This window comes from Armigeres subalbatus, chromosome 1, assembly GCF_024139115.2.
Source record: "Armigeres subalbatus isolate Guangzhou_Male chromosome 1, GZ_Asu_2, whole genome shotgun sequence".
NCBI classification, from domain to species: Eukaryota; Metazoa; Arthropoda; class Insecta; order Diptera; family Culicidae; genus Armigeres; species Armigeres subalbatus.
Genome location: NC_085139.1, coordinates 180,602,648 through 180,625,879, shown reverse-complemented (window position 1 = coordinate 180,625,879; position 23,232 = coordinate 180,602,648). Strand labels below are relative to the sequence as shown.

Here is a 23,232-nt window from a genome sequence, read left to right as displayed (position 1 = left end):
ACCTGACGTGCCTTTGGTACATGCTGCTCACGGGCTAGGGATAACGCCTTCTGGATGACTTACAGCTGCTCGACGTCTGCGGATGACACCGGATGCCGCTGGTAGTCGATGTTCTCGTCCACGCACTGTTGAAATCGACCCCAGTCGGCTTTGTAATAGTTACGCCGGGTTAGCTCGCTCCGATTCACCGAAGTTCCAACTTCAGCCACCACCGGATAGTGGTCCAAGCTGAGCACTTGGAGACGACCGGCTGGGAGACGTGATCGTTTATGTATGTGATGAAGATGTCGAGCGTTGAATGGGACCCGGACCGTGTCAACTGGGTAGGGCTGTCAGGGCTCAGGATGATGTAGTGCGCTCCAGCTCGTCGTTGGACCAGACGATTCCGTTCCGGTTTGAGACGGTGCTGCCACACGGTTGGTGCTTTGCGTTCAGGTCTCCGGCGATGATGAACTGCCCCTGCCGCCGAGTTAGCTTGACAATATCCCTTCGTAGTTCGGCCGACGTGCCGTTGTCGACTTTTACTTGTGTTGGACAGTAAGCCACGATGAACGTGACGACTCCGACGGAGGTGGTGATTTCCACTCCAACGGCTTCTATGATTTTTAGCTTGAAGTCCGGCAGCAAGCGGCAGGCGATGTTGCTCCGCAAAGTGATTGCCACTTCTCTCCCTCTGGAGCTTGTTTGATCGAACATCACCAGCCTAAAACCCGAAATTGTTGCACTTACCTTACCAGTGGGTTTTGTTGATGAAAGCCACGTCTATCTCCTTCTCCTGAAGTAAATCGCTGAGTTCGACGAGCGATCCAGTTTACTAGACTCAATCTAGAAGCCATTTTCAATGGCGAAAAGGGATTTGCAGCTTCGAAGCCGAGCTGCAAGTTGGCTGAATATTGGAACCAGCTGCTCCGGAGTGTAGAGCGGAGCGGAATCCTCGGGAGTAGAGGATCATCATCTTCTTGCCGGCGGAACCCAGGAAGAGGGAGCGGGGGTCATTCGCTAGAGGATGGAGCTTGAACCAACGTTGGAAGGATTGGAATTGCTCGACGGGGAGCCGCCTCGTTCACCTCGTTGAGTACAGGAACACGGTTCTTCTTCGGTAGGTATCTGGTTGAAGCCTTTTCCGGATTTTTAGGAACTCGGCTCGCTTTGGGCAGCCCTTTCTGGTGGCCCGATGTTTGTCGCCGCAGTTGGCTCACTTGGGATCGGCCACCCCCATCTTGTCGCACTCGTCAGTCGTTATGTGATTGAAAGTTTTTCTTTGCCCGCCATTGCATGAGTATGTATCTTGTGTGGCACTGGCAAGTACAATGTCCAGGGTATCGAGAATGCTTCCACCCGAATACATGCTAGACCGGCTCGAGAATCGAACTCATCATCTCCGGATTGGCAATTTTACCCCTTTGAACACACGCTAAGTGGAGACCACGTTCTATGGACACTATAGACTAATTCAAATTTTGAATTTATTGCTCCTCTATGCCATCGTTTAATATGGCATTTACAACTTCAATATTCGTCCTACATTTTGAGCTGATTTTGTAGTATTTTTACAGTTTCCACGGCATTTTATATTTGAGTGAAAGTTACTTTTACCCTGCTAAATGAACGAATGAACTCATAAAAGTTATCAATCAATGAATATGTTATACCAATAAAAAAAATCGGTTTTATTTTTTCAACAGTGAATACCATCATAATAACGATAACAACTCGACGCGACGTGTTGAGCAGCGCAGAAATTCAAGTGTGGGGCATGCGTGTTTCCGCATTACGCCAGGCGCCATGCTGTCTGGCGCTGTGCATCATCTTACTCAACTTTGCCGTTGTATATACAGAGGATGGCGAGCCCCCATTATCGTCATCTGTTTCGCCGTCCACCATAGACGAGTACCAGGAGTACGATGAACCAATGCCGGCTGGCGCCGTAGAATCTCCGTTTCAGGAACCGCCAGTGAGCAGTATTCGAGATATGTTATCGTTTCGTAATTTTGCGGTTGACAGCAATGGTTCACAGGAGGGGCTTACTATGAGCAACGAAATAATCAAGAACGAGAACTCGGTTATCAAAGGCAAGGTCGACCGTTTGAGTGGGACATTCAAGAAGAGCGTAGAGAAAATCAAAACAAAACATAAACGAGTTGACATAGTGTTTCTTATTGATGCCAGTTCCAGCGTGGGCAAAGCAAATTTCTACAGCGAGATCAAATTTGTGAAAAAACTGCTGTCCGATTTCAATGTCAGCTACAACTACACGCGAGTTGCGGTCATCACGTTTAGCTCGCAGATGAAAATTGTGAGTAATCGTTTGAATCATTTACACAGAGCGGTTCCTTTTGAATTTGATGATCGATTTATTTTTGTATTTATTTTATTTGCCTGAAATTTTGCATATGTTTTTTTATGCCTACAAACATAATTTGCATAACCTTTTTGATTCTATCCTAAATTTGAGAAGGGCCTAAGCTAAAACGCTTTGAAAATTTCACAAAATGTGAGTTAAAAACGGTTTGTCCCGTATTTTTGGCTTCTTGGTAATTGTTGAGGTAATAAATGGAGTTATGTGAAAACAATATATACTGCACAAAAAGGTTGTTCAGTTTAATACACCGAAAATGCAAAATTTTAGGCTTACAAAAAAGAACACACAAATAAAATCAATTGAAACAAAAGAACCAATTTATTGTAAAATATTGTTAAAGATATATCATATTAAACATTTTCAATTTAAAGTATAATGCTTCCATATATGCACGCATATTGTAAATTAAATTATATTTTTTTTAGTTTCGTCATATTGATCAGATATCAACCTCTGTAGAAGACAACGATAAATGCCTTCTATTGAACTATCAAATACCGAAAATAGATTTCAGTGGCGGAGGCACTTACACGTACGGCGCTCTGAAAGAAGCGGAAGAAATATTTCAAAATGCACGAACGGACAGTAAGAAGATAATATTTCTCATCACCGATGGTTTCTCGAATGGTCGCGATCCAATTCCGTTAGCAGAGTCTCTAAAGCGTAACAATGTGACGATTTATTCAATAGGAATACAGAGTGGAAACTATGCGGAGCTGTATAACATGTCTAGCTCACCTGGTGATACCCACAGCTTTCTTCTTGACAGTTTTGATCATTTTGAAACGTTGGCCCGAAAAGCATTTCACAGCGATTATAAAACTGGGGAAAACATAAGCGTCAACTCTACACTTTGTGATGTGCTTTGCTTGGACAATGAGAAGTTGGTCAATAGTACCTGTTGCGATAAAAACGCCACATGTAGCTGTAGCACTAGTTCAGGTCACTATTCATGCGTCTGCCAACCGGGATACTCTGGCTCTGGACTGCGTGACAAATGTCAACCATGTGCCAATGGAACCTACTGGGATGACGCCGGGAAGTGTCGGCAATGCCCTGATGTCAATCACATTACGCTGGTTATTCCAGCTATGAGCGTCAGTGATTGCGTTTGTAAAGGTGGATACAAACCAGGTGACTCTGGGAGATGTGAGGTAATTACTTGCCCTGAATTAGCACCCCCTGATAATGGATACTTTGTGAAGCAACCGAATGCATGCAGCCAAGTTCTCAATGCGGCATGCGGAACTAGATGTCAACCAGGGTACCAGTTAGTTGGAGACAGTATTCGACTGTGCCAGGAGAATGGTGTATGGTCTGGTAATGATCCAAAGTGCGTCCGTAAGTATTGAGTGTTTTGTTACCTTCAGTATGCTAATAATTGAAATGTCGATCTATACATTCCTATTCGTAAAAATAAAACACGACCAGATTTGTATGCGAATATTGCCCTTAGAAATATGACCACGAGGTTCAAGGAAATCTTGTTCATTATTTAACTTTCATTTTAGTTAAGACATGTCCACCGCTAAAAATCCCATATTACGGACTCGCTGTTTGCAAAAATCCAGACTTGAATCTGCATTTCGATTATTCGCCGAGGAACAAATCTTTTTTCTTGAACTACAGTGCATCGTTGGAGCGCTCTACTGAACCCATGCCAATCGATACCGATTGCTCTTTTAAATGTGGACATGGTTTTTATCTCGCTGGCTCCAGCAGCAGGAACTGTTTGCCTCTATCCAAGTGGGATGGCCTACAAACTTCGTGTAAACGTAATATAAAATGTGTACAATATTGTACTTTACTGGATTTTTGATCATTCATTTTTCTTTCCAGAAATTCTATGTTCACCTCTACCAGTGATTCCATTTGGTGAATATGATCCAACGGATTGTGCCGAGCAAAAATCAGCTCACGGTTCGAACTGCACATTGGTTTGTAATTTTGGATTTGAACTCAAAGGCGGGCCCTCGACAAAATCTTGCGGAGGAAAGCGGAATGGTGTGTGGACTCAAAAGACAAAGACACCTCGCTGCGTAGATGTTACACCGCCGCATCTTTTGTGCCCAAACAACTACACCTTGCCAATGCACGATGACTTCAGCTTTGCCCTCGTTAAGCAGCTGAACCGGCCATACGTTTTCGACAACGGTGGCGATAATTTCACATTTTGGACAAAACCAGCAATCAAAGCCACTGGAACAAAGCTGCACAATGGTACTCATTTGTTTACGTACGTAGCAGTTGATTCATTCAAAAATAAGGCCAAATGTAACTTTACAGTTACCGTGATAGATCAGACAGCTCCTGTGATTGAAAACTGTAACGACCCATCCCCGTTTTACATATCTTCACAAGAAAACAATAACGAGACATTGATTAGTTGGGATGAGCCTATCATATTTGATAATTCTGAAGACAATGTTACAGTAACTCGTAGTATGGACTTCGGGTATTTCAATGTTGGGTATTACCAAGTAATTTATAGAGCAGAAGATACCTCGGGCAATGCTGCTGAATGCCTACTCAACATTACCGTTAAAGAGTATAAATGCGAGAACCTTCCTTCACCTCCAAATGGCCAAACGGTATGCGCGAAAAATTCTTCTCATACGTGGTGTGAAGTTTCATGTTTCTTTGACCACACATTCCATGACCGAGAAGACAATTCAGCTATCTTATTTTGTGACAACCGTAATCCCAAATGGCTGAACGATACAATTCCTGAATGCACGGCGATCGAAAAACCTACTGCTGTGGAAGAAGTTATAACAATCAGTCTTGGTACGGATACAGACGAACTGTGTGGCGATGGGGATGCTCAAGATGAGCTGGAGGATGTTTTCACCAACAGTATGAGGGAGCACTTATGTGGATCGCAGGAAGACTGTATAATAACCACAGAGCTGCCTGCGTGTGCTGACAATGCACCACAGCCCGATGAAAAATCAAAGTATCATATTGTGAAACGAGAGGCCAGTGGAGAGAGCCGCACTAAAGGGCGAAGGCAGAACGTTAAACGAGACGATCGAGCTACTATAAAAATTAATGTGTATACAAAGCTGTCCAAAAGACTTGGATTGTGGAAGCAGGATGGGAAGAAATCCGATAACATCAAGGTATGAAAATGGAAAATCCACTATTGCAACGAAACATATTTCACTTCGATTTTCAATAGCAATGCAGAAGGGACATTTAGGCAGCACCACCTATTCCCGTCCGCAAAGTTTATAACTCGGGCCCGTTCCAACCACTTGACTTGATTTTTTGTTCATCGCAAGAAATCTACAGATGCTAGTCATGTACCAAAAACCAAGTAATTTAGTTGTAGCTTGCCCATGTATTAAACGTTAGGGACGGGGGTAGGAGGCGCTGCTCAAAAGGTCCAATATCATATGAGGAGGTTAGAAGCAGAGTGCAAATTCACAGAATTTTTTTTTAACCTTCGTACAATTTGTATGAACCGAAAAAATATTGAAAAACTTTGTACCCACTTTTCTCTAAACTAACTTTTTGTCACTTACACCCCTTTGCGTTTGATCCCCTCATATATAAATATCATTTTGTTAATAGTTACAACACAATAATTACAAAGCAATTTGTTAAAAGGTTCAATGGTAAAATTGTTGTTTTAGAAGGGTGTGTCGAAGCGCAACAGCTCATTGGAATTTTCCGTGTCGATTTCTCATAATTCATATTCTTGTTTACATTCGAATGTTCTTTTGGAAACTTAGTTTCTTCTTCTACTTCTATCCTCTATCTACTATCTTCTTATTCATCTTTTCTCTTTCTTCTTCTGATTCATTTTCTTCAATATATTCTTCTTATTCAGAATCATATTTTTATTTTTCCTTTGGGAATTTGAGGCAAATAGATGATATATTATGGAATTTTTGGGTGGCAAGCACTGATTCTTTCTAGCGCCAACGGGCTTCTAGATGGAGCAGTTCTTTCTGCTAACTTACACGCGCGTTTTCTTTCTAATGCTTGGGGCGATCTGCTTGACGGCAGCTTTTCGCCTACATCTATTGGTGCCAGTGCTCGGAATCTTCTTCGCTGCTGCAGTAGATGGGTTCTGCTAGGAAACTTTCTTCGGCTCGTTTCTATTGCTTACTGGCTGTCTGCCAGAGTAAACGCGCAAAACCCGTGAAGGAGTAACAACTGTTATTAATTATTATTTATTTATTCGGACTATGGCCGAAATGGCCTGTGCGGTATATGAGAGTCTTCTTCATTCGGCTCGGTCCATGGCTACACGTCGCCAACCACGCAGTCTACGAAGGGTCCGCAAGTCATCTTCCACCTGATCGATCCACCTTGCCCGCTGCGCACCTCGCCTTCTTGTGCCCGTCGGATCGTTGTCGAGAACCATTTTCACCGGGTTACTGTCCGACATTCTGGCTACGTGCCCGGCCCATCGCAGTCGTCGATTTTCGCGGTGTGAACGATGGATGGTTCTCCCAACAGCTGATGCAATTCGTGGTTCATTCGCCTCCTCCACGTACCGTCCGCCATCTGCACCCCACCATAGATGGTACGCAGCACTTTCCTTTCGAAAACTCCAAGTGCGCGTTGGTCCTCCACGAGCATCGTCCAGGTCTCGTGTCCGTAGAGGACTACCGGTCTAATTAGCGTTTTGTAGATTGTCAGTTTGGTACGGCGGCGAACTCTATTCGATCGGAGCGTCTTGCGGAGTCCAAAGTACGTACGATTTCCAGCCACTATGCGTCTCCGGATTTCTCTGCTGGTGTCATTTTCGGCAGTCACCAGTGAGCCCAAGTACACAAATTCTTCTACCACCTCGATTTCGTCACTACCGATGCAAACTCGCGGTGGGTGGCTCACATTGTCTTCTCTTGAACCTCTGCCTATCATGTACTTCGTCTTCGACGTGTTGATGACTAGTCCGATCCGCTTAGCTTCCCTCTTCAGTCTGATGTAGGCTTCCTCCATCTTCTCAAAGTTACGTGCCATAATATCTATGTCGTCGGCGAAACCAAATAGCTGGACGGACTTATTGAAAATTGTACCACTCGTGTTAATCCCTGCTCTTCGTATTACCCTTCCAAAGCGATGTTGAATAGCAAACACGAAAGATTATCACCTTGCCGTAACCCTCTGCGGGTTTCGAAGGACTCGAGAATGCCCCTGAAACTCGAACTACGCACATCACCCGATCCATCGTCGCTTTGATCAACCGTGTCAGTTTATCCGGAAAACCGTGTTCGTGCATTAGCTGCCATAGCTGGTCCCGATCGATTGTATCATATGCGGCTTTGAAGTCGATGAATAGATGATGTGGGCACGTTGTATTCGCGGCATTTCTGCAGTACTTGGCGAATGGCGAACACCTGGTCCGTGGTGGAGCGTTCGCCCATAAAACCCGCCTGGTACTGCCCCACGAACTCCCTTGCAGTTGGTGCTAGTCGACGGCATAAAATTTGGGAGAGTACCTTGTAGGCGGCGTTCAGCAATGTGATTGCGCGGTAGTTGCTACAATCCAGCTTATCGCCCTTTTGTAGATGGGACACACGACACCTTCCATCCACTCCTGCGGCAAAACTTCCTCCTCCCAAATCTTGGTAATGACCCAGTGCAGCGCTCTAGCCAGTGCCTCACCACCGTGTTTAAATAGCTCTCCTGGTAGTTGGTCAACCCCAGGGGCTTTGTTGTTCTTCAGCCGGCCAATCTCCTCCTGGATTTCCTGGAGATCCGGAGCCGGTAGAATTATGTCCTGCGCGCGTTCTCCCAGGTCCATCACCATACCGCCATCTTCGTCTGCCACATCGCCATTCAGGTGTTCTTCGTAGTGCTGCCGCCACCTTTGGATCACCTCACGCTCGTTCGTAAGAAAGGTTCCCGTTTATGTCCTTACACATATCAGGCTGTGGCACGTGGCCCTTACGTGAACGGTTTAACTTCTCATAGAACTTTCGTGTGTTGTTAGCGCGGTACAGTTGCTCCGTTTCTTCACGGTCTCGATCTTCCTGCTGGCGCTTTTTCCTCCGGAAAATCGAGTTTTGTCTGTTCCGCGCTTGTTTATATCGTGCCTCGTTCGCCCTCGTGCGGTGTTGCAGCAATCTCGCCCATGCTGCATTCTTCTCTTCCACTAACTGCTCACATTCGCCGTCATACCAGTCGTTTCTTCTGATCCGGGGCACCGTGCCTAGTGCAGCGGTTGCGGTGCTACCAATGGCGGATCGAATATCTCTCCAGCCATCTTCAAGAGACGCTGCGCCTAGCTGCTCTTCCGTTGGAAGTGCCACTTCCAGCTGCTGCGCGTATTCTTGGGCTAGTCTACCATCTTGTAGCCGCCCAATGTTAAGCCGCGGCGTCCGACTTCGACGCGTGTTGTACACCGTCGAGAGTTTTGAGCGCAGGCATACTGCAACGAGGTAGTGGTCGGATTCAATATTCGCACTGCGGTAAGTGCGGACATTCGTGATGTCGGAGAAGAATTTACCGTCGATTAGAACGTGGTCGATTTGGTTTTCCGTTTCTTGGTTAGGTGATCTCCATGTGGCCTTGTGGATATTTTTGCGGGGAAAGAAGGTGCTTCGGACTACCATTCCGCGGGAGGCTGCGAAGTTTATGCATCGTTGGCCGTTGTCATTCGATACGGTGTGCAGACTATCCGGTCCGATGACCGGTTTATACATTTCCTCCCTTCCTACCTGTGCGTTCATGTCACCGATGACGATTTTAACGTCCCGCAGTGGGCATCCATCGTATGTCTGCTCCAGCTGTGCGTAGAACGCTTCTTTCTCGTCGTCGGGTCTCCCTTCGTGTGGGCAGTGCACGTTGATGATGCTATAGTTGAAGAAACGGCCTTTAATCCTCAGCTTGCACATCCTTGCGTTGATTGGGTTTTAATAACAACTGTTATTAAAGAACTTTCAAATTTCAGGCTGAAACACATAAGTCTGAGTACTCATAAGGCTGAACTCAAAAGGCTGAAAGCCTCACAAGGCTGAAAGTTTCAAAAGGTTGTAATGTATCAAAAGGCTGAAATTTGAGTGGTTGAATAGTGAATGGTGAAAGAAACGAAAATAAATAATAAGGTTGTAATGTAATGAAAGGCTGAAAGTTGAGTGGTTGAATAGTGAATGGTGAAAGAAACGAAAATAAATAATAAGGAATTGAAAACAAAAAACAAAGAATTAACAAGAAATTATAAATAATTAAGAATGAAAAATCAAGAATGAAGAAGAAAGCAGGAAGAGAAAATAAGAGAAAGAAAGTAATAGAAACAAGAAAGAAGAATTAAGGCAGAAAAAAAGAAAGAAAAAGGAAGAGGAGGTGTCGTTGGTTGAAAAATCTTAATGTATTTGACGTCATATTTCAGTCGGCCTTGAGAATTATTGGCCTAATTTTCAAAATCTTCGTGTACATTTATTAGACAAAGGCACGCAAAATCGATGTGTGACACACAACTCGTATTATTGAACATTTACGCGTAAAACTTCAGCTGTAATGGTGGATCGCTGCGTTTCAACAGTTATCCCAATAAGAAAATTATTTTGAGCTTTTTAGTGGAATGTCTTCACTTGTCATAAGACGATTTTGTACAATCCCATTTAATTCCACCACTTAATTGTACCTTGACAAATACGTATTTCGACCTCAACCGTGAGGTCATCCTCAGTGTCTCGTACTTGACTTGACTGCATGTATGTATGATGTGTGTCACACTAAGGCGAAACCGAACGATTTAATCGAGAAAGGCATCGTCACCGCTAGGTGGATTAATTTGGGTTTTTTGTATAAAATTTATTTCTTTGAACGTGTTGGTCAACATTTTCGTTTTGGTATTCAATTTGACAGAACCATGTTGAGAGTCGGTCAATTAAAACATCATTAGTTCTTAAGTTTAGTCTTGTGAATGTAAAAACAAGGCTGCGACTGGAAGATGTTGAAAATATCGATAATTTTTGCGCTGTTTGGGTCGTGTGAAAGTAATGGCTACAAAGCAAGACCATGCTGAGGGTGGCTGGGTTCGATTCCCGGTGCCGGTCTAGGCAGTTTTCGGATTGGAAATTGTCTCGACTTCCCTGGGCATAAAAGTATCATCGTGCTAGCCTCATGAAATACGAATGCAGAAATGGTAACCTGGCTTAGAAACCTCGCAGTTAATAACTGTGGAAGTGCTTAATGAACACTAAGCTGCGAGGCGGCTCTGTCCCAGTGTGGGGATGTAATGCCAATAAGAAGAAGAAGAAGAAAGTAATGAGAGCTGGTTTCTTTTTTTTTGAGGTTTAGTGGCGGGACTAGAGTAGAAACCTCTGCGCCAGGCCTTTGATGATCTCGTTGCATAATTCCTTTCAAAGCACTTTGCCAGCCGTACACGGAACATGTCGTCCAAGAAGACGCTGTTGCAACTGAATCGGAGGGAAGTACGTTCATGGTAATTAGTCAGTAAGGCTATTCGTATCGAACTTCGTAAGATTTCTTAAGTCAGTTTTGTCATTTTATTGTCAACATGCTGTCAAGTTTTTATGTAATGTAGATGTCTATTGTTATTATGGGTGGTCAAAATCTGCACGATGTCATCTTGTCATTTTATTTCATTAGATATAGGTGAATGGAGTTGTCTGTTTTAGTCAGTTAATGTTTTCTACGTAATTACATTCACGTATTTCATCAACCGTACAGGGATCATGTTGTCCACTGAGATACTGTTATACTGATTCGAAAGGTGTTATGTTTAGTTTTCAATATCCCTTAGTAATAATTATGCAGAATGATTCGTACAATGTCACTTCGTCTTACTTATTATTTTGTTCTTTGTTCTTCCATTTATTTGTCCAATACTAAACTTAAAGTCGTCCAATTGCACTAATATTTCACAAGCTAAATTTCAATTACCGATAACGAAGAAATTTCCAAGTCGAGATAGTATATTAAAGTTTGCCTATTCCACCATATACTGATCCCTATCAATTTGTGGGAAGCTATCAATAATGAAACCGTTTTAAAATTATCTCGTATGGTTGTTAAAAGTTTGGTGTTGCTTTCCAACTTTCAACTTTCCCAGGCGCCACTTTGCCCATATAAAACTTGTATTCGGTGGGTCATCCCGACATACCGATGAGTTTAAATACATGGTTTGAAACATATGCTTTTGAAAAAAGAACAAAATTTTCTTACCTTGACGATAGTAGTGTATTCGGTGCCTACTCACTAATAAATAACCTGTGTTGTTTCTCAGAATTTACGATTAATTTTTACCAGTTTTAGTCCAAGGCACATGGGAGTGGAAAATGTTGATGAAAATCCATTTAATTGTTGTGGACCGCCTCCGAGTTATTAAATATTTGATTTATGAAAATAGAAAAAAGAAATCATGGATTAGTGGTATTTCGAAGGTGATATTCTCACGACGGCTGTTCAGAATATGGTTCGACGGGTGCAGATAAGATCATCAGAGTACGCGAGTAAGATTTATAATTTGTAAAATTCATAAAAATTCGTTTTAAACTACATATTATGCTGTTAATAAATTTCTTTTACATACAATAAATTATAGGCGAATGATCTTTCATCCCACCTTCTAGCGATCCTCACCAGCTTTATATTTCATTCAGGCACTTTTGAACGTCCATATCAAGCTTGTTCTCAGGCAGGGAATTTTTGCGCTCGTGGGTCGTGTGACTATTATTACTATTATTATTATTACTAATGTTGAAGGCGCGTATTGTATGATAGGTTAGATTGCCAAATCTTCTCATCATTTTTCAGAGCGTCGTCCTACAGTGACAAAAGTAATCCATTCCCAAGGTAGAAGAACGTGTGTGTGCGGCACTGCGATTAGGAGGGTGGTCATTCAACAACGGAGGTCGTGAAGAGACTCGGTAGTGTTGACACCTTTGGCAGTTCTTATTTATTCATTTCTCAGACTAACGCCGGAGCGGACAATGCAGTAAATAAAAGTATTCTCCATTCAACTCGATCCATGGCGGCACGTCCGCATGCACACAGTCTGCGGAGGGTCCGCAAATCGTCTTCCACCTGATCGATCCACCTTGCTCGCTGCGCAACTCTCCTTCTTGTGCCCGTCGGATCGTTGTCGAGAACCATTTTCAACGGGTTATTGTCCGACATTTTGGTTACGTGCCCGGCCCACCCCACGTCCCAGTCTTCCGATTTACGCGATTTGAACGAAGGATGGTTCTCCTAACAGCTGCTGGAAATCGTGGTTCATTCGCCTCTTCCATGTGCCGTCTTCCATCTGCACCCCGCCATATATAGTACGATAGATTCTACGAAAAGTCCAAGTGCGCGTTGATTCTCAACGAGCATTGTTCAGGACTATTGAGCGTTTTGTAGATAATCAGTTTGGCATGACGGCGAACTCAATTCGATCGGAGCGTTTTGCGGAGTCCAAAGTACGTACGATTCCCTTCCATGATGCGTCACCAGTGAGCTCAAGTACACGAATTCTTCAACCACGTCGATTTTGTCACCGCCTATGTAAACTCTTGGTGGGTTACATTGTCCTCTCTTCAGCCTTTTCCTATCATATACCTTGTCTTCGCCGTGTTGATAACTAATCCAAGCTGTTTAGCTTCCCTTTTCAGTCTGATGTAGGCTTCCTCCATCTTCTCCAAGTTACGTGCCATGATATCAATGTCGTCGGCGAAACCAAATAACTGAACGGACATCGTGAAAATCCGGTCAATCCCTGCCCTTCGTATTACTCCTTTTGTGCATTAGCTGCCATAGCTGGTCCCAATCGATTGTATCATATGCGGCTTTGAAGTCGATGAATAGATGATGTGTGGGCACGTTGTATTCGCGGCATTTCTGCAATATCTGGCGTACGGCGAATACCTGGTCTGTGGTAGAGTTGTTTTTCAGCCAGCCGATCTGCAGTGGGTGCGGACGTTCGTGATGTCGGAGAAGAATTTACCATCAATTAGGACATGGTCGATTCGGTTTTCTGTTTTTGGATTGGATAGGTGATCTCCATGTGGCCTTGTAGATATTTTTGCGGAGGAAGAAAGTGCTTCGGACTGCCATTCCGTGGGATGCTGCAAAGTTCGATTACCGGTTTATTCATTTCCTCCCTTCCTACCTGAGATTCTACACGGTTAGAAAAAAGTACCTAATATTAGGTACTTTTCACTCAAATCGGGGGTTCAGTGTGGGAACCCAAAATTAAGTAATTTTTTCTTGAAATTAAGTAAAATTCACTTAATATTAAGTAAAATATACTTAATTTTAATTAGAAACTAACCAAAAGTTAGGTAAATTTCACTCAACTTTTGTTAACATAAGATTACTCAACGTTGGGTTCCCACACTTTAATGCCCTTGTTGAGTGGTTTTGCTCTTCATTTTATGACAACAAAAGGAAGGGAGGGAGATGCAAGAAAAAAAGTACCTAAAATTAGGTACTTTTTTCTAACCGTGTAGTGTCTTGCTTTTTAGGCGTAACATTAGGCATAAACGAAAGCGAAGGCCGCTTTGTTAAAAAATCCACACATTTGATTGGAATGGAAAAACTAAATATCGAATAGAAGAGGGGCCAATCTTCTTTTCCTCCTTGGGTATGGGAGTAGCGACGGGTGCGTTACTGGAGGGTTCACGAACGAAAAGCTTCGTTCTACCGGTTCGTACCTCGTTCATACGCCTTATTGTGTAGTATCATTGTAGCAGTTTTCAAGTGAAAAGAGTTTTGTCTTACTAAAATAAAGATGAAATGATTTGCTTAGAACAATTTTAAAAACAAATGTTGGACACACATAAATGAAGAAACAGTTGCAAGTGCCCGACCAATCAAGAAGCTAGCCAGTCTAGTGATATAGTCTGATACAACATATTCGTCTGCTTATAACAAGCTCTAATGCCTTTATTATGTTTCTACAGAGGTTGAAGACCGAATTACAAAATATCAACAACAACGACAAACTCAGGAAACGCCTTGGTGAACTAAACATGGATCTAAGCGTTTTAAAACTCGATGAATCGATACGCTGTCCCGACGGCAGTGTGGCTAAGAAATTGGTTTGTGGTGCGTATGCATACTTTATTGTCAATAATCAATCTTTTAATATCGTATTCAATTTCAGTACAGTGTCCCCGAGGATCATATCACAATCTAACAACGAATACATGTATTTCCTGCGCCATTGGGAGCTATAATGAGCTAACAGGTCAGACCAGCTGTATCCAATGCCCATTGAATTATTCAACCAGAAAGCTCAATAGCAAGCATTCCTCAGAATGTAAGCCTCAATGTCCTCCTGGCACCATTGCGAAGCTGAAGCTCATGAAAAAGGAAAAACTACAAAAGTACCACAAAAGCTTGATGCCGTTCTGTCGAAAGTGCGATCCCGGAGAGTACCAAGGGCTGTACAACCGAATAAACTGTGATAAATGCCCACAGGATCATACTTCTCAAAGAGGTTCAACTTCGATAAAGGATTGCTTCCCGAAGTACTCGAAACCATGTTCGACTGAGTTCTCCGTTTGTGGAACACATGGGAAATGCATGCCGGAGCCTTCGAATAATGAACTGTATAGTTGTCTGTGCGAAGAAGGATTCGTTGGATCTCACTGCGAAAAGCAATTGAGCGCTTGTGCTTCAGCACCATGCTACAACTCGGGTTCATGTGTTGCACTCAATGCAACCTCATTCGAATGTAACTGCACTGGTCCCTACAGCGGTCCATTATGCGAGCGGTTCGAAGATCCCTGCCGGCAAGACACGTGTTTGAATGGTGGATCGTGCGTTGAAATTGGTGGAGTATCAATTTGCGAATGTGCCCCGGATTTCGAAGGTAGTCGATGTGAAATCAAGAGAAATTTTTGTATTCCCAATCCCTGCGAGTACGATGGAGTATGTTCAAGCGTCGGAGTAGGCTTCAACTGTTCATGTTCACCTGGTAGAATGGGTAAACGTTGCCATTTGAGACCTTGTGATTACATGCCATGTCCGATAAATGCAATTTGCGTAAATGTTGATAACGTAAGAGCAGATAAGGGAAGCTATCAATGCGTTTGTCCAAAGGGATTGAAAGGTAATCTTTGCAATGAAGTGGATAACCCCTGTGATCGAAACCCTTGCAGAAACAACGGATACTGCAAGCCTGTTAAGCTTCGCAATCCTAAGGTTACAACACAAAAAACATATTTGGAGAACGACGAAGTTTATATGAACGTAATTTGTGAGTGTCCGCCTTACTTCTATGGAGAAAGATGCGAAATTCTGACAACACCGGACTTTGTTATGTCGTTCGAAAAATCTGGCATAAATAATTATGTGGAAATTGCGGGCCCTATGCACAACTTAACTGAAATTACGCTGTGCTCTTGGATACAAACTAGTGATGATTTCAATTATGGATCAGTAATATCTTATGCTACACCCAGTATGGATAATGCCTTCACCTTCACTGATTACAGCGGTTTTGTTCTGTACGTGGCTGGAGAACACGTGATCACCAATGTACACATAAACGATGGGAAATGGCATTTTATATGCCTTACTTGGTCTAGCAGTAGAGGATTGTACGAAATATTTCTCGATGGAAAACTTCACACTACTGGATATGGATTGAGCAGTGACAAAACGATAGAAGCACATGGTTTGTTCGTTATAGGCCAAGAGCAAGATTCAGTTGGGGGAGACTTCAGCGAGACGGAATCATTCGTTGGCAACCTTGCCTATTTAGACATGTGGAGCCGAGCGCTTACTGGATATGAAATGAAAGAATATTATTACAGTTGTGAACCATATCAGGGAGATCTGGTGAAGTGGACTGATTTAAAATCTAGAATCGTTGGATCCGTAAAAGTTTCAAGGTCGGAGTTCTGTCGAGAGTGCGAAAGAAATCTAACACTTCCTAATGGTTATGTGGACTATGCCGATAATCGGGCATATTTACGGTGTGAAGAAGGATACAAATTACACGGACCTTCAGAAATTGTATGTTTGCGGACGTCATGCTGGAGTGATACAACCAGTTTTTGTAAATGTAAGTTTTTGATAGTAATGTAAACTTATTTAAACATGATGAAGTTTGCGTTTCTCATATTCGTGTGTACTTGATAATAATTGAGATAATTTTCCAACTGTTTTGGTCCTCATGTATTTTAAATGGGACGGTATTTTTAATTATCAATGTCGAATTCCCGTTATCTTAAACTTTTTAAAACATTTGAGAATAAACCGTAGACAAGATTGCCAAAGTATGATGCTGTCTTTATCCAGCTCTCAACAGTTTTGTTTTCAAAACTTCATTTCGGACCGATAGGTGCGGAACAAACCATCAAGTAGTATTCGATCAATCTTGCGCACGAAAAACTCGTAGATAAAAATCCGAAGACAGCCGAGAATGGCCGAATATAACAAACCATCTAACACCATTAGCACATGTAACGAGTGTCCCAATATGTGTGTCCAATATGGATTCGTCGACAACCTCAAATCGCATCCCATCCATTTCCACCTCGGGATGAACACCGTTTGGACTATCCCGTTCTCTGTCAGCCACCACGTACTTAGTTGTGAGACATGAGAGTTCATGATCGGCCCCATTCTCCCAGTCTTCCGGCATAAAAGCCTCTTCCACTGCTCTGCAATCTACACCGATGATGTCGATGTCATCCACAAAACCAAGGCTTATGATGGCTCCATTTCATTGCACACCAGATCTTGTAATCCGCGATTGTCCTGCATGGATAATGGCAGCATCATACCTCGGCAAACTTGTCTACGGTTTATTCTCATGTGTTTTAAAAAGTTTAAGTTAACGGGAATTTGACATTGCTAATGAAAAATACTGTCCCATTTAAAATACATAAGGACCAAAATTATCTCAAGTATTATCAAGTCATCCACATCAAGTACCTTAAAGAGTTATGTTGAATAGCACATTAGAGAGCGCATCGTACTGCTTCAATCCATCTAACGTCACGAACGAATCGGACGTCTCACCAGGTATTCTGATGCTTGATTTGAATCCAGCCTAATAAGCTCTGCCAGAAAGCCATGTTCTAGCATTATATGCTACAATTCGTTCCGTTTCACTGAGTCGTACGCTGCCTTAAAGTCCACAGATTACGAGTCCGCTAGTTGTATTCTCGAAATTTATCAAGGAGTTGTCGCAAAGTAAACATCTGGTCCGTTGTTGATCGCCCATCTTATCTTGAAAACCGCTTTGATTTTCTCCAGCAAAGGTCTCCCCAAACGGGCGCAGTCTACTAAACAGAATTACGGAGATTACCTTGTAGGCGTAGGGTAAAGAGGAGTGTTATACGTCGTAGTTAGCACAATCGAGTCTGGGCCCGTTCCAATGCCAAGCCAGGTCAAAGGCGTTTTTCCCTCCCACATCATTCCAATCACTTGCTGATTTTTTCGTTCAGCCGTTCACACCCAACTTTTAGAAGCTAGGCCGGGTGTCTAAGCGTTCTTCGTCTAGCGCTGGTGGCGCCACTGCTTGTCCATCATCCTTAATCCTGATTCCGTTTGTGCTCTGTCCGATTGTTCATTCAACAATAACTCAAAGTCACCTCTGCTCGGTCGATCACCAGATATCCGGTGCTGTTATTGATCATGTAGAACTTTCGCGCGTCGTTTCTGGCAGCTTTCCTCTGCTTTCGAGAGTACAACTTCGTCGCCCCAGCGTTACTTACGCCGGTGGAGTTTTTTTTTTCAGTTGCCCTTATTTATTTATATCGCTCACTATTTTAGCGTGTAGTCGCTACGGGCATGCGGACCTGTTGTATTGACATCCTCGTGGACTTGTTGCTACACTGCATTTAAATATTCTGCAGTTGTGTGTCCTTCGATTTGTTCATCGAGCTTATGAGCGAATTGCTCCGCAACGCCCTTGCTTGACAGTCGCTGTTCAGCCGCATGGTTTTCCTACGCCTAGAACCGGTGATGCTGGAGCCTTTCACGAACTTTACATACCACCGGATAGTGGCCAGAGTCAATATTTGGCCCTTGAAAGGTCCTCACATCTATGACATCTGAGAAACGCCGACCCTCCGCTGAAACATGATCAATTCGAGAACACGTATCGCCATTTCGATTCGACACTACTGCTTACCAAGCACTACGAAAACAACTCCATCCTCAGCCTTCTTACCACTACTATAGTAGATGTGAAACTCGAATGAGGCACCTGAAATTGGATCCACGTGAATCCCACACGTTTTCCTGTTCCTCGCCATCAGACCTTCTGAAGTACTCCAACTTCCACCTTCACCTTTCAAGCAAGGAGGACTACTCGTGCAGGTTCCAGGGTCCTAACGCTCCAAGTACCGTATTTCCAATCAGTTTCCCCTGTCATAAGAAGAGTACTGAACTGTTCCATTTAGTTCCAGCCCGTTGTCATTTTTACAGATACGTATTTTGACCTCAGCTGTAGATGAGGCCCTCTTCAGTGTCTCGTTTGAGTGTTTGAGCGTGTATAGAATCGTTTAACGAGTTTTCCAACTAGGTGAACAGTTTTTTTTTCACGGTCAAAAGCTGAACCAACCAGTCTATTTTACTGGGCGCGGAGTCAATGTTTGACCAACAGGTTTGACCAGGTGTATGTCTACCTTGGTTTGGGGTCGCAAAAACGCTCTAACTTGTTGTACAACACTGACTCCGCTCCGTTCAACAGTCATACAACTTTCCCACAGACGCTCCTAGTTTACTCCGACCAAACCGATTTCAGCTCATTTAGCAAAATCAATTTGATCTAGGTTTGAGTAGACGAGGCCGGGCCAAAGTTGCCAAAACGTGCTTGAGCGTTTATAGCTCCCATTTTTTTATTGATGGTGCATCAGTTGGTACTTGGGTCGTTCGTGTGCGATACTGTTGGTCGTATAATTTGAGTGTTTGCGGCTTAGCGGCTTAGCCTCCGGGTGGTCATATACCCTTTACGTGGGGCTTCCACATAAGAATGAACACGAAAGGCTGAAAAGTAAATTTTTTACATAAGGCTGGAATACCAAAGGTGGAAACTCGAAAGGCTGATGGGATCATAAAACGGAAATAAACCGAAATCTTCTCGCGACTTGTTTTCTTTCAATTTTGAATCAGATTTTTTTTGGTCCGTACTGCACAAGAAATTTGGAGGTAGCACAGAATAGAACAAGGCTTTGTTTATTGTGCTTGGTTCTTGCATATACTTTTTAATTCTTGGTAAGATTACTTTATTCTTTTTTCCTTCTTTATTCTTCTTGCATCCGTCTTCGTTTTCCCTTTTTCCTTCTTCCCTTTTCTTTCTTCCTACTTCCTTGTTCCTTATTTGCTCCTTCATCGTTCGTTTCTCTTTCTTCTATCTTCTTCCTTCTTTTTTCTTCTTTCTATCTTCTCCCATCTTCCTGCTTTATTTTTCCTTCTTCTTTCTTTTTTCTTCCTTCTTTCATTCTTCTTTATCCTTTCTTACTACTTCCTTCTTCTTTCTTCCATCTTCCTTCTTTTAGCTTTCTTCTTCTTTCTTCCTTCTTGCTTTTTAATTCTTCCTTTCTCGTTCTTCCTTCTTTTTTGTCTTCCTTCCTTCTTCTTTCTTCCCTCTTCCTCCTTTCAACCTCCTTCCTTCTTTATTCCTTCACCCTTATTTCTTCCTGTTTTCTACTTTCTTCTTTCTTTCTTCCTGTTTTCTACTTCTTTCTTTTTCATTTCTTCATTCTTCCTTCTTTCTTCTTCTTTTTACTTTTCCGTTCTTTCTTGTTCCTTCTTCAATTTTTCGTCATCCTTCTTTCTTCTTATTCCTTCCTTGTTCCTGTTTTCTTCTTCCTTCATTTTCTTTCTTCTTTTTTCTTCCTTCCTCCTTTTTCTTTTTCTTTCTTCCTCCTTTTTCTGTTTCTTTCTTCCTTCTTCCTTCTATTTATTCCTTCATTCTAGTTCCTTCTTCGTTCTTCAAATTTTCTTTTTCCTTCTTCCGTCTTCGAACTACATTATTCATTCTTCCTTATTACATTTTCTTTCTTCTTTTCTATTTTTCTTCTTCTTTCTTCCATCTTCCAACTATATTCCTCATTCTTCCTTATTACTTTTATTTCTTCTTTATTCATTATTCTTTCTCCCACTTTCTTCTTCCTTCTTCCATCTTCGTTTTTTTCTCTTTCCCTGTTCCTTCTTTTTTCTTGCTTATTTTTTCCTCCATCTTTCTTCCTCCTTTCTCCCTTTTTATTTCTTATATCTTTCTTCTTCCTTGTTCCTATTATTTTCTTCATTCTTTCTTACTTTATCATTTTTCCTCCATCATCCGTCTTTCTTCTTCATTATTTCTTCCTACTATTTCTTTCTTCCTTCTTAATTTTTCTTTTTTCATTCGTCAATATTTTTTTTTGTTCTTTATTTTTATTTTCAATTCCTTATTCCTTATTCTTTATTATCTACTCATTATTCACTATTCAACCACTCAACTTGTGCTCCATCATACGCTTGGGATTCATTGCATCCCACATCCCACCAAATCCAGTCTTTCGGTACATTTCAGTCTTCTGATAGTTTACAGCCTTTCGAGATTTCAACTTTATAGTATTCAGCCTTTCGTAGGACACCTTCTTCACGTATACTTAGTATACGAGAAAGGCAAAAATAAACATAATCACGAAAAATATAGCTATACTGCCGCTAACCGCAAGTCGAGCACATCTGTATATGGAGGCCCATATACAGATGTGCTCGACTTGCGATTAGCGGCAGTATATGTAATTGCCCAAAAGTCAAAGTAATTGTGATCTATGACATGGTTTCCCAAACTGTGGGTCCCGACCCCCAGGGGGGTCGCGAGCGGATTGTTGGTGGGTCGCGTAGAACAAATTTTAATTGCAGCTCGGATGCCGAACCTTTTAATCATTTTTGTCAGGAACATAATTCCAAGTTCAAACCGCATTTTATTTTAAATATTCATCACCATGCTATCTAAGAAAACATTTATCCCCTTAATGAAGTAAAATAAAAACGCGAACATTTTGACAAACAATATCATGTTCGTCATTGTTTGCATTTGTACATGTAACATAAATATTTTTCATGTGGAAAAAGCCGAAACAGATGACATTCTGTTTCAATAAATGCTAAATACTACTTGATAAAATGCATTTTTCATAGGTGGGTCGCGAGACATATAGAATTTTGCTAGGTGGGTCGCATACCCAACAGTTTGGGAAGCTCTGATCTATGAAACAAATAAAACCGAACAACCTTCCATCACCTATTGCGTAACATAATACACTGAGGTCGTTTTTTACACGACTATATTTCCTGGTTTATCAGATTACGGTGTTTTGTTTTCCGGCTTTTCACAGTTTTTTTTATAGAGCCTAACTTTATTGTTTCAACAAGACTCATTCATGTAAGAAAGATAAATTTGTAAGCTTGTATTCTTGTTGTTTTCTAGTGATTCGATGTGGCTCCTTGACTTCCATATTGAATGGCCGAGTGATTATGTCCAAATCAAGTTACAGAGGAATAGCTCGATTCGTGTGCGATGAAGGATTTCATCTTTCAGGAACAGATATGGCACGTTGTACTATCCATGGAAACTGGTCTGCACCGTTACCGGAATGTATAAGTATGGTGAAATGTCCAGCATTGTCTGCCTTTGATGGAGCCTACATAATCTATGCAACCGAAAGCGGTGTACTCAATCAACTTCACGACAACTATGCAGTAGGAACTCTAGCTGAAGTACAATGCAATGAAGGGTATTCTATGAATGGGGAAAACTTGTTAACGTGCTTGGACACTGGTTTTTGGGACCTGGTTGTTCCAGAATGTACCGTCGATGGTGTGGACATCACAACGGAAATAATAACGACACCAAACGAGATTATGCCTAAAACCCCAAACATTATAAAATTCAACAGAAAACCAGATATTCGTTTTTGGAAACAGTTAAGGGATTATCTATTCTATGGTTGCATGCCCTTAGATTCAAGGAAAATATCAGCGTTTTGTCAAAAACCAAACGCATCGCAAGCCAATTTGACCGATTTATCCACGTTTGATTTACCCGTGTCGCAAGATTATCAGAATATGGACGTTAAATTACTGGAAAGGCTTGCAAAGACAACAAAACCTGATGCAGATTTGAGATTAGAGAATCTGATGGACTACATTTTATACGGCACGAAAGTACCGGATTCAAAATTCCTGAGACTTACAAAAGAAACAGAAAATGCCTACCGTTTTGTGACATGTCTATTTATCGATATCATTATGATGGATCGAGAAGTAACTTTCGACGATGAAATATTTCTTGATATAAATTCGAGAGAGAACACTAACGATAAAATCAAAAGCTTGCTCAAGAATGTGGTTCAACCGATATATGAAACGCTCCAGAAAGAACAAGACGAAATTCGGCAACAGGAAATGGAAAACCAACGAAACGCTCTAAAAAAGATTATAGCTCTTGCCGAAGCAGAGCGAATTCTTTCTCAACGATGTAGATTGAGCTCGGTACCAGAACCACCAATCGACAGTAAAATAGTGGCCATTGAGTCGATTTCCATTGAAACGGGAATGATCGATTTACGCATCGAGAAACTACGGAAACGTTCCGATACGCTCGAGGTAGGAGCTAAAATCAAGTACGTTTGTAATTCTGGATTCACCATGAAAGGTGACGGTTATGTAGAATGTTCTAAAGAGGGCTATTGGAGCCTTTCCAACAGTTTCTGCGAAGGAGTTATTTGCGAACAACCCCCAGTACCACAGGGTATGATAATTGCCGCCAGTTCTATCGATTCGCAATATTATTATGATGATGAAATAGAGTATCGCTGCCAGGAAGGCTATGCCATGCAGGGTCATCCTATTATAAAATGTGCAATCGATGGCAAATGGTCGCCCATTGTGGCGAGGTGCACTAGTAAGAGTATGAATGACAAATATTTATACATGAATGTAAA

The 23,232-nt window shown here is 42.1% G+C and overlaps 1 protein-coding gene across 2 annotated transcripts in view; it reads left to right on the top strand.

The window, feature by feature from the left end:
- Positions 1-23,232, top strand: part of LOC134205570 (sushi, von Willebrand factor type A, EGF and pentraxin domain-containing protein 1-like) — a 31,285-nt gene that overhangs the window by 7,835 nt on the left and 218 nt on the right. For both annotated transcript variants that reach the window (XM_062680918.1, XM_062680917.1), the window contains exons 2-8: positions 1,686-2,296; positions 2,788-3,703; positions 3,874-4,137; positions 4,202-5,484; positions 14,233-14,377; positions 14,436-16,343; positions 21,717-23,192. In XM_062680918.1, coding sequence (XP_062536902.1) covers positions 1,757-2,296; positions 2,788-3,703; positions 3,874-4,137; positions 4,202-5,484; positions 14,233-14,377; positions 14,436-16,343; positions 21,717-23,192 — 6,532 coding nt within the window. In that variant the 5' untranslated portion in view covers positions 1,686-1,756. The remainder of the gene's footprint in view (positions 1-1,685; positions 2,297-2,787; positions 3,704-3,873; positions 4,138-4,201; positions 5,485-14,232; positions 14,378-14,435; positions 16,344-21,716; positions 23,193-23,232) is intronic.